Source organism: Strigops habroptila, chromosome 1 (genome assembly GCF_004027225.2).
Source record: "Strigops habroptila isolate Jane chromosome 1, bStrHab1.2.pri, whole genome shotgun sequence".
Lineage (NCBI taxonomy): Eukaryota > Metazoa > Chordata > Aves > Psittaciformes > Psittacidae > Strigops > Strigops habroptila.
This window is the reverse complement of record NC_044277.2, coordinates 97,145,857-97,160,199: the sequence shown is the minus strand read 5'-3', so window position 1 is coordinate 97,160,199 and position 14,343 is coordinate 97,145,857. Positions and strand designations below refer to the sequence as shown.

Below are 14,343 nucleotides of genomic sequence, written 5' to 3'. Positions count from 1 at the left end.
CTGGCCCTGAAGAGCCTCTGCCCACAAGAGGACCCCCCCACCCAGCCAGGGCAGCTTCCCTGCGGTGCCGCAGCCGGTGCCGGGCCGCAGGGAGCACTCACCCGCGCAGGGGCTCACGAGGATCTTGCTGTCCTCCTGCATCTGCTGCCCCTCGGCGTACGGCTCCTCCGACTGCTTGATGCCGAACAAGCCGCCGGGCTTGAAGAACCTGTAGCCTGTTTGGAGGCACAAGAGGCGGTCACCGGGAACCGGCACACCGCGAAACGCGCACGCTGGGCGCAGACGTGGTCACGAAGAAGCTAAAATTAACGAGGCCGGGGGGCATCACTTTCATCTATTTTAAGCTTCTACTGCCTGGAGTGTAATTAAAAGATAAAAGGAAATACCAGCACCTGGCTCCCTCCTCCTGGCAAGGCAGAAGGCGGGAAGGAGCGCCGTTCCTTGGAAGACGGCACTCACCGGCTAACTGCGGATCCGGCGCAATGCTTTTCCGATCGGATTTCAAAGGCTACCGCAAAAATGCGCTTAATTCCAGGCTGGGCCTCCCAAGAAGAGGCTCCATCTTGAGCGGCGCAGCTCGGGGTGGGGGCAGAGCGGGTGAAGGAACTGCCTCGGGGTGCGGATTCCTCCCGGGGTGCCACATCTGCGCACGTTTACATACACCCCCCCGAAAGCTCCCCCCACCCGGTTAAAAGGAGCCGTTGGAAGTGGGGCTCCCGCAGAATGGAGAACACGCAAAGGGCACTCACAACCCTGTATCACCTGTGCAGGGGTCAGACGGGATCTCAGTGCTGACAGCATCCAGCTCGTGTCCGGCTCTTGGCACCTCGCTCAGCCGGGGGTATGGCAGCAGGTTCAGGGCGTGGGGAGGCTGGTGATGGAGAGAGGAGAAGGGTTTCAGCACGTCCCCATCGCGGGTTTGGGGCTGTTTCTTTGGGGGTTTTGGCCGGTGGGATGAGGGCAGGGACCATCCCCCTGTGCTCGACACTGGTGAGGCCGTGCCTCAAATCCTGTGTTCAGTTCTAGGACACTCAGGACAAGAGAGACATTGAGGTGCTGAAGCGGGTCCAGAGAAGGGCAACGGAGCTGGTGAAGGGCCTGGAGCACAAGGCTTATGAGGAGTGGCTGAGGGACCTGGGGGTGTTTAGTCTGGAGAAGAGAAGGCTCAGGGGAGACCTTATTGCTCTCTACAACTACCTGACAGGAGGATGGAGCGAGGTGGGGTCGGTCTCTTCCCCCAAGTAACAAGCGATAAGACAAGAGGTAATGGCCTCAAGCTGTGCCAGGGGAGGTAAACCTGGATATTGGGTTTGGGGAAAATTGGATACTGGGGAAAACTTCTTCCCCAAAAGAGTTGTTAAGCGCTGGAACAGGCTGCCCAGGGCAGTGGTGGAGTCACCTCCCCTGCAGGGATTTAAGATATGTAGATGCGGCACTTGGGGACATGGTCTTGGCAGCGCTGGTTTAATGGTTGGACTCAATCTTAAAAGTCTTTTCCCACCTCAAGAATTCCCTGATCGGAAGGACAGGCAGAGGGCTTTCGGATCGGTGCCCACAAGCCACCACCAGCCCCACAGCAAGGCAACGGGCACACCACACCGCTTTCAACATAAGTCCTTGCACCCCTTGAACCTGAACTTGAGAGCTAATGGCGGGGGGGGGGAGATCCTGACTCAGCAGGATCACCTTCAAAGTGTTCTTGTGGCGCTCCGGATCTGCAAATCCCACCCCGCCCCATCCAACAGGATCCCTTCACGGGATCAGCCAGCCCAGCCGGGGTCTGCGCCCAGGAAGGGAACCCCTGCACGGATCCAGATTGGCTCTTCCCGGGAAGCTCTACACCCAATCCACCCATCTTCACCCCCCCCCAGGATTCCTCCCCTCTTCCCTCGGAACTCCTCCGCAGCTTGGCAGGAGCGCGAGGGGAGCAGATGGCAGGAGACGCGGCACCCGCCACGCTCTGACGCCTGCCGTGACTTTAAGAAGCGCCAATTTAGAAGAAAATAAAACTCTTGTGGGGGGTTTGTTCGGCAACTCGGGGAGAAAAGCACCGGGAGAGCTCCCACCCCCCTGGAAAACCCCCAAATCCACCCCCCCCCAAAATGGAAGAGGAGCCGGATCCCTCCGGCCACCCTGGCTCTTCTTTGCCATGGTCAGAAGGGCCCCCACTCCGGCAGCCGTTCCACCGGGATGGCGAGGAACCCGTTACCCGCCCCCCCCCACGTACCTGGGGCGCTCCCCCTGCAGACATGGCTCCCCTCGGGGCCGCCCGGCGAGGGGAGAGGACATGAGCGCCGGGGAGGGCGCGGGCCGGCGGCCGTGCTTCCCCTCCGCCTTCCGCCACGGTCGCGGGCTCCGCTCGTCCCCGACTTCCTCCAAATGGCTGCTCCGGGGCCCTGGCAGAGCGAGAGAGAGAAGCCGGTGAGCGGGGAAGCGCCGAGAGGGGAAGCTCGGCCGCACAGGGAGAGGCCCCGCTGTGTCTGTATCCCTCCTCCTCCTCCTTCTCCTCCTCCTCCTCCTCCCCCGAGTTATTTTAGGGGAGAGGAAGGCGCCGACCCCGGCTCTGGCCCGGATTCGTTCTGTTTACGGCAAAGCTTCCCTGCCGCCAGCACGCGCAGCGCTACTGGGATTTGTAGTCCACGCCGAGAGGCCCCGGCACCGCGCGCCGGGGACCGGGAAGTGCCGCTGCCGGGAAATGCCCCGGTGCGGCCTCACCCTGTGCCGCAGGGAGCGAGGGTCTCACTCCCAGCTCCCCAAAACCCACCTGGAGAGAGACCAGGCAAACGCCTCCCAGCCCGGTTTCACGCCTCACCCGTCTTTTCTAGAGGTGCCCAGCACGTCCCTCCCACCCAAGCACCCTGGCACGGCGCCTCGAGGATGGAGCTACCGGGAGAGCCCCCGTATCCCACATCACCCCAGGAACACTCTGCCAAACTCCTTGTTCACAGAACAGGGTTTGGAATCTGGCTGGCGAGAGGGGCCATGTGGGAGCTGGCGGGATCCCAACCCTTCCTCCCTCCCTGGCAGCGCTGGGATTCTCCGGTGCGGGCACCCGTTGTGGTGACATGGTTCCCAGTGCTCCAAGTATCGTTACCCCCACCATTAAGTGCCACCATGGTGCCATGGCCAGTGTAATGGGGCCACATCCCTCCCCACAGCCATCACCGACCCTGGCATGGCCAAGGAGCACTGGGAATGCTGTGCGGGGTGGGGGATTCCCGAGGCTCTCAGTGCAGGCAGGGGTGCAGATGCCTGCCCATGGCACCATCCCGCTGCCATAGCCGCTGCTCCAAAGGAGAGAAGCGGCTCCCAGGAGCATGGGTGCAGGACGTGGATCCAAAACGGAGGGAGAGGGTCCGAGGCCCCATCCCATGACACCCGGAGAAGGGGGTGGAGCAGCGGGAGGTGCTGCCGGCTGATGTGACAGGACACCGGCGGTGGCAGAAGCCGGCCACGGGGGCCAGACCCGGTGCGACACCCGCGGCCTCGGCCCCCCCCCACCGGTGCTCCCATCCCAACCCCGTGTTCCACACCCCGGGAAGCAACGGTGCTTTTCCCGCCTCTCCTCCCCTGGCAGCCGCGGGTACGGACAGGGCAATGGCGGGGGGGTGCCGGTGCTTCCCGGGCCGGCACAGCACCGCCCGGTTCACTGGGATCGAGCGGCCCGGGCGCGCCCCGCTCCCCGGGAGCAGGCCCCCGGCCCCGGCGCCCTCCGGTGCCCCCCCCCCCGGCCCTCTCGGCGCCGGCGCCAGGCCGCGCGTTGCCATGGCGAGCCCCCCCCCCCCGCCAGGTCCCGGAGCCGCCTCCCCAGGGGAACTCACGGGCGGGCGATGTCCCGCGACACGATGACGTCACCGCGGCGGTGACGTCACCACGCTCGTCGGCGGCGGGGGAGGGGGAGGAAAAAGAGGAGGAAGAAGAGGAGGGAAGGGGGCTCCGACCTCTGGGGCCGCAGCCGTAGCGCTGCCGGCAGCGCCCCCTGCCGGCGCCAGCAGAAAACGCTCCTCCCCCGGTACCGGCACCGGCTGCACCTCCGGGGCTCGGGGGGAGCCTGCGCGGGGCGGCCCGGCTCGGTGCGGGGTCCCGGCCCCCGCCAGCGCCCGGCCCTGCTCCTGCATAACGTGTTAAGATACTGTTTTTGCAGTCCGCCATTAACCGACCGCGACTGTCCGAACGAGATAACAAGATGGCGGTCAAGGCGGGAAACTCTGTCAGGAGCCGGGTTAGCGGGTACAGCGCGCAACGAGCCCCCGGCCGTGCACACACCGCAACGTACCGGGCTGGGCACGCAGCGGAGCGAGCTCTCGAGTGGGAGCGGAGGGAGCTGCGGACAGGGGCGGGACTCCACGGGGGGTGTGCGGGCGCCCCGGATAGGCTCGAGCCTGGGAGCACCCAACCAGTGGGGAACAAGGGAGGGACTTTGCGGGATAAAGGGAAGAACTTTGTAGTCGTTGGGTGTGTTTACTTACCAGGACACCCGTTTTTGCAAATGCATTTAATAAATCGCTGCTTCGCTGCTGTGTCTGACCTGAGTGTTTGCAAGAGTGTTTGAGTTCTGACAGCTCGTTGGGGGTGAAGTTGTCATCGAGGGGACCTCCGCCGCCGAAGGACGGTGGGACGCGTCCCATTGGTTCCAACGCAGCTTCTGCAGCTGCTGACCTGAGACCGTTTGTATAAGGTGGACCCGGTGAACCAGAGGGGAAAAAGAGAAGGAAAAAGTAGTTTTTCCATCTGTCAGTGACCAGCCAACTCCGTGCACGGACCAAGGTAGGAAAATGGGGCGTTAAGTGTTACCTTGGTGGTTGGGACATTCTGAGAGGCTTGGAATCGTGGTTAGAGACTTAGAGACATACTTAGAATAGTTGAGTGAGTGTGTGTGTCTGAGAGGTACAAATAAGTACGAAACAAAGTGTGGAGTCTGGATCCGCGTTTCTGTTGTTCCATGAGGGATACAGCTGGAGAAGGACAAAGCGTAAGGACTTGTTGAAAGGAAGTCTCAGGAAACAGAATAGGGCATAAGAGTCGGCCTAAAGAAGGAGAGGAGATGAGAAGAATCATCCCAGGAATAACATTCCTCCAGATAGTCCCGTAGGGAGGATGTTAAAATCTTGGAAAGATATGTTCTTTACCAGAGGGAAGAATAAGAAAAAGCTGATACAGTACTGTTGTTTTGTTTGGGTGAAAGAGAGTGTTGAACCACCGGCCGTTTTCTGGCCAAAATACGGCGCAGATGAAGCTTGGGTATGTCAGACTTTAAATCTGTACGTAAATAGTAAGAAACCCTTTTTGCAGGAAGACTCCGATTATGCTGCATGCTGGATCGGAAACCCTGCAGCTCAGTTACTGCCTTTGAAAACAATCAGTGAAAAACCTCAAGAAGATCCTGGGAAGTCCAAAGCCTGGGAGCCATTGAAATTTTTGCCTCCTCCTCCAGTTGTTCCCAGTCCCCCTCCAGAAAACCCTGATGAAATTAGCTTAAGAACTTTATTCTATCCTCTCTCCCATGGGATGACCAGTTAACTCATCCAGGTTACAGCCAGTGCCCCATCTCAGGTTGAATATTCAAACTTAACTGCAACAATGTAAGAAAGATCTCCTGAGCTTTCTTATACCCGCAGGGAAAGAACACCCCGAGAAAGGGGGAATTACCGAGAGCTTCTGTCCCTTGCGGGAGGTTCCTCTGGGTGCAGGACAAGGAGGGTACGTGAGCGCCCCACTCACCAGCACTGAAGTTAGAAATGTTAAGAAATTACACCTTTAATTGAAGACCCTCTAGGATTAGCAGAGCAATTAGATCAGTTTTTGGGACCCAACTTTTATCCTTGGGAAGAAATGGTGTCTATAACAAATATCTTATTTACCAGAGAGGAAAGGGGAATGATTAGAAGTGCAGCCATGCAGGAGTGGGAAAGAAGGCACCCGCCTGGTCAAGGAGTTATACCAGCAGAGCAAAAGTTTCCCAGTGTGGACCCAAATTGGGATAATAATAACCCAGCCCACTGGGCTAATATGGGCGATTTAGGAGACTTAATAATCCAAGGAATAAAAGCAGCAGCCCCAAAATCTCAGAATTTTGCAAAGGCTTTTGAAACAGAACAAGGAAAAGATGAACCCCCCCCAGTGTTCCTGCAGTGATTGAGGGATTAAATAAGGAAGTATCCAGGAATGAATCCTGAAGACTCTCTAGCCCAGGGACCACTGAAAGTCCATTTTGTAATGAAGGCTTGGCCGGGCATTAGGAAAAAGATACGGAAAATAGACGGGTGAAGTGAAAGACCCTTAGAGGAATTACTAAGGGAAGCCCAAAAAGGTTTTGTAAAGCAAGAGGAGGAGAAACAAAAGCAAAAAGCAAAAATGATGATGTCCACAGTGAATCAAGTGGTGGAAAAGAGAATTAAAACCAATGGTTCAAAGGGGTTGAGGACCATGGGCAAAGGGAAGAGGAAGAGGTACGAGGGGTGTAATGCTTCCTCCTCACAGCAGGGGACAGGGAAGACCTTGGCGATCGCCACAGGTTGCCCAGCCATCAGCATGTTGCTTCCTGTGGGGGAAAAGTGGGCATTTTAAATGTGAGTGTCCCAATCTTGAGGAGGAGGAGCGGGTAATCCTGTTGATGACCTGTGAAGATACTGAATAGGGGAGGCAGGGGTTTCTTAACTTTAGGTCCCACCAAGAACCCTTGGTCAGTTTGAAGGAGGGACCTCAGGATGAGGAAGAGGTTTTTTGACTTGGTACAGGAGCTGCTCAAACCTCATTAAACTTTATACCCCCAGGGTTGAAACTAGCTGATCAAAAATTGATAGTCTCAGGAGTAAAAGGGGAAGGATTCTCAGTCCCCGTGTTTGAAAACACCACATTAACATTAGGAAATGGAACAATTAAAGGGCAATTTTTATATATTCCTGAGGCAGGGAGCAATTTATTAGGAAGAGGTTTGATTGGACAGTTAGGACTAGAAGTGAAAACTTATAGGGATCAAATCCTTATGTTTATGGCCCTATTAAGAAAAAAAGATGAAAAGGAAATAGATCCAGTAGTTTAGGTGAAAGAAGGAAATAGGGGAGGATTGAACAGAAACCCTTTAAAAATCAAATTGAAAAGGGAAGGAGAGGTGGTAAACCAAAAGCAATATCCTGTCCCACTGGAAGGACGCAAAGGGCTTCAGCAGGTCATAGAAGCTTTGACCAAAGACGGGCTGTTGGAACCCTGTGTGTCCCCTTTTTACCTGGAAGAAAATCTGGTGGGTCATATTGTTTGGTCCAGGATCTGAGAAAACTGAACCAAATAGTCCATGTCCAGCATCCAGTGGTCCCAAATCCTTATACCATAATGAGTAAAACACCACATGAACAGGAATGGTTCAATGTGGAAGATCTGAAGGATGCCTTTTGGGCATGCCCGTTGGATCCAGAAAGCTGAGACATGTTTGGATTGGAATGGAAGGACCCCTACGCGGGGCGTAAACAGCAGTTTCAGTGGATGGTGTTGCTGCAGGGATTTAGAGTCACCCAATTTATTTGTGCAGGTGTTAGAACAAGTATTAGAAAAATTCAAAGCACCCCCACACGTTGCCCTGTTGCAATACGTGGATGATTTGTTAATTTCAGGCAAAAAGAAAGAGGCAGTAGCACAAGTTACAAAGGCATCACTAAACTTTGTGGGAGAGCAAGGCCTAAGAGTATCAAAGGACAGATTGCAATATGTAGAAGAAGAGGTCAAATACTGTCCTGGTTTCAGCTGTAACAGTTATTCTTCTGAGTAGCTGGTGCATTGCTGTGTTCTGGCTTCAGTCTGGGAACAATGCTGATGACACACCGATGTTTCAGTCGTTACTAAGTAATGCTCACTCTGATCAAGGACTTTTCAGTTTCTCACAGTCTGCAAGTGAGGAGGGACACAAGAAGCCGGGAGGAAGCAGAGACAGGACACCTGACCCAAACCGGCCAAAGGGGTATTCCATACCACAGCACCTCATGCCCAGTGTATAAACTGGGGGGAGTTACCCGGAAGGGCAAGATCACTGCTCGGGTCGGGCTGGGTATCGGTCGGCAGGTGGTGAGCAATTGTATCCTCTCCCCTTGTTATTTCACTAATCACTATTATTACTGGTGGTAGCAGCAGTGGTTTTGTATTATACCTTAGTTACTGGACTGCTCTTATCTCAACCCGTGGGAGTTACATTCTTCTGATTCTCTTCCTGATCTCGCCAGGAGCGGGGAGGAAGAAGAGGGGGAGTGAGCGAGTGGCTGCGTGGTTCTGAGTTACCGGCTGGGCTTGAACCACGACAAATACCTGGGACACTTGATGAGTGAAGGAAAGCGAAATATAAACCCAAAGAGAATAAAAGGAATAGTTGAATTACCTCTCCCAAGGACTAACAAGGAGCTGAGAAAGTTGCTAGGGCTGACAGGCTACCGTCACTTGTGGATTGAGTCATATGCGCAGAAGACAAAGGGATTGTACTTGAAATTATTAGAAGAAGAACCTGATGTGTTACAAAGAAGAACTAGTGCAGAAGCTAAACCAAAGTTTGATAACTGCTCCCATGTTAGCTTTGCCATCCCTAGGCAAACCCTTTCATTTATTTGCCACAGGTGAATGGCTCTGGGAGTCTTGGCTCAGAACCGGGGAGACAACCCGTAGCCTACCTTTCTAAATTAGTGGATCCAGTCTCTCGAGGATGGCCAGAGTGTGTGCAAGCAGTTGCAGCTACTGCCCTTTTGGTAGAGGAAAGTAGAAAGCTAACCTTTGGAGGAGCACTTGTGGTAAGCACTCCACATCAAGTAAAAACAGTCTTAACTGAGAAGGCAGGGAGATGGCTTACCAATTCCAGGATTCTGAAATACGAAGCTATGTTAATGGAAAAAGATGATCTAGTCTTAACTACTGGTTCATGTCTCAATCCAGCCACCTTTTTGTGGGAAGGGGAAGCAGATAGTCAGAATCTTGAACACAATTGCCTTGACATAATAGAGTACCAAACAAAGGTACGTCCTGATCTAAGAGATACACCACTAAATGCTGGCCTCCGCCTATTCATTGATGGCTCCTCCCGGCTCCTAGAGGGAAGAAGGCACAATGGTTATGCAGTTGCTGATGGGAACGATCATAGTATAAGGGAAGCAGGGCAACTACCAAATACTTGGTCAGCCTGAACTCGTGAATTATATGCCCTGAACCAGGCTTTACAAATATTAAAAGAAAGTGAAGGAACTATCTATACAAAAACGCCTTTGGAGTCGTATGAAATGTTATTTGGTCTACCTTATGTGGGTAAGGTCGGTGAGATCCTGCAGTTTGAAACTAAGGATATCTTCCTAAAGAATTACCTACTGGGGCTGTCTTCTTCCTTGTCTTTTCTCAGAAACAAAGGACTCCGCGCTCAAACGCCACCCTTGGAATTCACGGTCCATTCCATTCAACCAGGGGACCGGATACTGATCAAGTCATGGAAGGACTTTAAACTACAGCCTGGATGGGACGGCCCGTTACCGGTCTTGTTGACCACTGACACTGCTGTGAGGACTGCCAAAAGAGGTTGGACACACTCTGTGAGGATCAAAGGACCGGTGGAACTCCCAGCTGAAGACGGGCAGTGGCGTGACAACCAACTGAGAACCTCCTGTATATTAAGATAAAGAGACAATAAGCATTCACTCTTGCTTCCAAACACTTGCAAGAACCTTTATAAGATTATTTTGTACTTTTGCTGTATTTGCTGTGCTGAAAACATAGGGTTTGGGGATAAAAGAGAAGGGGGGGGCTGATTAGCAAAAAACCTAAAAATGTGGAAGGTCATAGTGCTAATGAACTTATATCTATTAGGAATTGAAGGCAAAAGTTTGGAACAAGAAGCCTATGTTGAGCAAATGAGAGGGTTGCTGGGATATCCAGTCAAATTGTGGATAAATATTACTAAGGCACACAATCCGCAAACTATCCAATTTGACGCCTGTCAGGTACTCACGTGTGGAGATCTAAAAGAGCAAAGGAAGTTAAGCAGTCACGATAAATACTTATGCCCAGAGTATTACCTCCAACCATACTGGGGACCGCCTTGTCCCGGGTGGAGTGATGTTTGGTTTACAACTGCCTTTAATGGGTGGGTCTCACCCAGTGCTCGGGGGAAATCTCTAAAAAGTAAAATTGCAATGTTTAAAGGTCACGTGGAACCTGACTGTAAGGATTTAGAATGCAATCCCATAATACTTACCATTACAAATGCTGATGGGGAAGTAAGCCAAACTTACGGCCTAGGGGCGGATGTCACAGGAAAAGATCCGCTTGCTCGATTTAGGATCGTAGTTTGGGAACCAAAGAGAAATGAACATACCCAAACTCCAGGCACTACCGTTCCTCCAGCAGCAGAAGCAGGGACTCCACCAAATACTCGTAAGGTAGAAAAGGTGAAAGATTTGAAGCGCCCATCTGAAACAGAAGCAGGATATGGAGATACCAATACCGGGGTAGAACTGATCAAATATAGAGTGAAAAGCTTAAATAGAAGCAATTGTGATGCATGCGCTTCGGGGCGACCTACAGCACAGGTAGTCCCTTTTCCTTTAGGATGGAGTAAGGATGCACAAGGAATGAGGTGTATGATCGCATTGTACCAGGAAAGGACTGCATGGGGAAGCGAAGCCTGTAAGTCCCTTTCTCTGCTGTTCCCTGCACTACGGAAGAAGGATATCAAGGTACCCCCCACCTTCTCCGTGGCAGCTGGTAACCATACAGCTTGTCTCTCACGGCAGGGTGTGGGTGCTACCAAAGATCTCGGACAGCTGGAGATGTGCACGGAATTGCTAAACGTGGCTGAGGAGGAAACGGGTAATTACTCAGCTCTGAGCATCCCCAGAACGGACCTGTGGTGGTATTGTGGAGGGAGAGTCTTGAGACCCACGCTTCCTCCAAATTGGAAAGGCACGTGTGCGATTGTCCAGTTGGCCATTCCGTTTACTTTGGCATTTGAGAAGGGAACAGTACCTTAAAATTTATGCGAAAAGCAAATATTCAAACAAAAAGGGTGAATTGTAAAAAGTATTAAGATGCTGTTTTTGCCATCGGCCATTAACCAAACGTAGCTGTCAGAACACGATGGCAAGGCGGGAAGCTCTGGCAGGAGCTGGGTTTGTGGTTACAGCTCATAACAAGTTCAGCAATGTGCAGAAACCATAACATAAAAGGAGGTTAGCAAAGAAGGGGAGCAGGCTCTCGAATTAGAGTAGGGGGAGATGCAGAGAGGGGCAGGACTTCACGTGGGATGTTGGATAGTACCCAACCAGTGGGAAACAAGGGAGGAACTTTGCAGTCGCGGATAGGGAATAAAGGGAAGAACTTTGTAGCCATTGGGTGTGTTTACTTACCAGGACACCTGTTTTTGCAAAAGCATTTAATAAATCGCTGCTTCACTGCTGTGTCTGACCTGAGTGTTCACAAGAAAAGGGTTTAAGGTTCTAACACACGGGGATGGAGGCCTTGGCCCTGCTGTGGTGCCCCGGGTGGAACAGGGTGGGGGGGTTGGTCCCAGCCAGTGGCGGGAGGACTCTGGGGGGCACTGGCACTCTGTGGCCGATGTGCTGGGCCCCCCCTCTGCCTCCAGGCCTGTTGTGTGGCCCTGGAGGTCCCCCGTGGAGGAGGGGTGACACATGGTCAGCACCCCAGGGCTCCATTCTGACACCCCAAATCGCCCCATCCCACGGTGGGGGAAAGGCTTTGGGGAGTCCCTTCCTCTCACGGCCATGTTCAGCTGCCAGACCTGAGCAGCTTTCCTGCCCTGGGCGGGAGATCCGCTTCCCTGCTCCGGATCCTTGGCAGCGCTTCCTGCAGGACATGAGGCTCAGAGTGACCTGGTGTCCCCCCGGTGTGCCGCGGTAGCCGTGGCCAATCCCTCCTCCTGTGGCCGTGCCAGAGGGGCCGTGCCGGGGGTGGGTTTGGGGAGGGGGGGGCCACACACGCCGCGCAAGCGGGGCCGGCCCTGGGGCGGAAAAGAGGGCAGATCCCAGGAAATCGGTTAATGAAAGATCAACGCCAGCAGCGGGTCGATCGCAGCGGTTCCCCGGGGTCAGGCAGCCCCGGCAGCCCCCCGCCGCAGGGATGAGGCTCCCGTTAGCCCTCTGCCTGGGCCTGGTGGCCCTGGCCGCCGCCAGCCAGTCCCCGCTGCAGCGGCGGGTGGTGAAGGAGGTGCTGGACTATTTCCACGGGCGCAGCAACGTGCATTTCCTCTTCAAGGAGCAGGCGGTGGAAGGGGCCGTCGAGCGGGTGAGCACTGGGGCTGCGGAGGCAGCTGAGCCTCCGGTCCCGTGTCACCGGGGATGGTGGGGAGGGGATCGAGGTGCCAGGGTGTCCCGGAGGGGGATCAGGGACCAGACTCATGGGCATGGATGGTCATGGGGGTCAGAGCTCAGCTACTCATTAACCACTGGGGCCTGGCTACACCGGGAGCACCAATAGCAGCGCTTGAGCCTTGGTTGTTCCTCAGGAAGGGCTGGGTGCTCTGGGATCCCGAGTTTGGACCACCTCATGGGGTCCCAGCAAGCTGGATGTCCCCTTGGGGTTGGGGTCCCCGTGATGTGCCAAGCAGCCCCTGGCACAGGGTTGGCATGCACTGAGGGCATGGCACTGACAGCCCTATGTCGGCCACCCTGTCCCCCCGCTGTGGCTGACCTGCTGTCCCCTCTCCCCACAGGAAGACCCCTCGGGGACCTTCGTCCAGCTGCGGGTCAACCTGGTGCAGACAGCCTGCACCAAGCGGACAACGCGCCGGCAGAACTGCAAGGTCCTGGAGAACCGGGTGAGTTGAATTGCCAACCGGCACATCCTGCAGGGACACAGCACCTCCACCTCCCCATGTCCCCCAGGGAGGGCTGGTGGGACAGTGGCTCCACGCGGCAGTGGCATGGTGAGCGGCACCCAGGCTGGCCGGATCCTGGGTGCAGCTGCAGGCTGGGGGAGACTGGATTGAGAGCAGCCCTGAGGAGAAGGACTTGGGGGGGTTGGTCTATGAGAAGCTCCCCATGACCCGGCTTCAGTGTGCGCTTGAGCCCAGAAACCAACTGTGTTCTGGGCTGCATCACCAGCAGGTCGAAGGAGGTGATCCTGCCCCTCTACTCTGCTCTCATGAGACCTCACTTGGAGTATTGTGTGCAGTTCTGGTGTCCTCAACATAAGAAGGACATGGAGCTGTTGGAGCGAGTCCAGAGGAGGGCCACAAGGACGATCAGGGGGCTGGAGCACCTCCCGTATGAAGACAGGCTGAGAGAGTTGGGGCTGTTCAGCCTGGAGAAGAGAAGGCTGCGTGGAGACCTCATAGCAGCCTTCCAGTATCTGAAGAGGGCCCATAAGGATGCTGGGGAGGGACTCTTCCTTAGGGACTGTAGTGGTAGGACAAGGGGTAATGGCTTCAAACTTAAACAGGGGAAGTTTAGGTTAGATATAAGGAAGAAGTTCTTTACTATGAGGGTGGTGAGGCACTGGCAGAGGTTGCCCAGGGAAGTTGTGAATGCTCCATCCCTGGCGGTGTTCAAGGCCAGGTTGGACGGGGCTTGGAGCAACCTGCTCTAGTGGAACTTGATGATCTTAAGGTCCTTTCCAACCCAAACCATGCTATGATGCTATGATTCTGTGACATGCCACATGCCACGCTCTCCCCGCAGAGGAAGCCAACCTGCCTGGCTTGCTACAAGTTTGACAGCGGTGATGTCCCCAAGGTGCTGGACAAGTACCACAACTGCGGCCCCAGCCATCACCTGGCGGTGAAGGTGAGCTGACCCCCGGCACCGGCACCAGCACCGCGCAGTGCCGTGGTGGGTGCCAGCACCGTGCTCTGCCCTGCAGGAGATCAAGCACCGGGACGAGGCCGAGTGCCAGGCGGTGGAGGAGGCTGGCCGGGCCGGGGACGCACTCTACCTGCCCGGGATGTACGCCTTCTCCAAGGGGCTGCCAGCCTAGGCCCCGGCCCCTCACGGTAGGTGCCACCGGCAGCACCCCGGTGGTGTGGGGGGGGCTCCTCTGCCAAGATTGGAGCCAGACTGGGACCCCCAACCGGGGACATCTCCCAGGGCTGCAGCTCCAGGGTGAGCTGGCCCTGGGGACATGAGGTGACACAGTGACGGGGGGGTGCCTCTCGCAACCAGCTCCCCTCCATGTGCCCCTCCAGGCCACTGCCACCCTGAGGACACGGACGCCGCCCCGGGGTCCCCCCGCTTGCCGCCCCCCAGCACTGCATGACCGAAGGACACCCCCTGCCCACCCCGACTCAGCAGTAAACCCGGCTCTGGCTCCCGCTGTTGCTGCTGTTATTCCCGCTGGGAATAGCTGGGGGGGACGACTGGGTGGGCTTGGCTG

At 55.4% G+C, this 14,343-nt stretch overlaps 3 protein-coding genes across 4 annotated transcripts in view; 2 read left to right on the top strand and 1 right to left on the bottom strand.

Moving 5' to 3' along the window:
• The window catches only part of LOC115606116, a 28,692-nt gene that overhangs the window by 8,438 nt on the left and 5,911 nt on the right, over positions 1–14,343 (bottom strand). Inside the window, exons 7-16 of the mRNA XM_032919793.1 lie at positions 13,746–14,007; positions 10,352–10,428; positions 9,917–9,977; positions 9,493–9,622; positions 4,470–4,659; positions 4,277–4,382; positions 3,592–4,208; positions 2,228–2,518; positions 763–871; positions 102–215 (exon numbers count right to left, since the gene is read on the bottom strand). Coding sequence (XP_032775684.1) covers positions 102–215; positions 763–871; positions 2,228–2,518; positions 3,592–4,208; positions 4,277–4,382; positions 4,470–4,659; positions 9,493–9,622; positions 9,917–9,977; positions 10,352–10,428; positions 13,746–14,007 — 1,957 coding nt within the window. The remainder of the gene's footprint in view (positions 1–101; positions 216–762; positions 872–2,227; positions 2,519–3,591; positions 4,209–4,276; positions 4,383–4,469; positions 4,660–9,492; positions 9,623–9,916; positions 9,978–10,351; positions 10,429–13,745; positions 14,008–14,343) is intronic.
• LOC115611004 lies at positions 3,931–11,416 on the top strand. Of its 2 annotated transcripts, none has more exons than XR_003992427.1 (2): positions 3,931–4,767; positions 9,365–11,416. XR_003992427.1 is itself a non-coding variant. In XM_030493272.1 (2 exons), exon 2 carries the CDS (start codon positions 9,786–9,788, stop codon positions 10,986–10,988), a length of 1,203 nt encoding a protein of 400 aa, XP_030349132.1. In that variant the 5' UTR covers positions 8,201–8,765; positions 9,365–9,785; the 3' UTR covers positions 10,989–11,416. The 2 variants fall into 2 exon arrangements, 1 of the variants encoding a protein (XP_030349132.1); XM_030493272.1 differs by lacking the exon at positions 3,931–4,767 and adding an exon at positions 8,201–8,765.
• RARRES2 (retinoic acid receptor responder 2) lies at positions 11,832–14,280 on the top strand. The gene is made up of 5 exons (XM_030493468.1): positions 11,832–12,258; positions 12,686–12,790; positions 13,653–13,757; positions 13,834–13,963; positions 14,156–14,280. The coding sequence occupies exons 1-4, from the start codon at positions 12,094–12,096 to the stop codon at positions 13,945–13,947; spliced, it is 489 nt and encodes a 162-aa protein (XP_030349328.1). The 5' UTR covers positions 11,832–12,093; the 3' UTR covers positions 13,948–13,963; positions 14,156–14,280.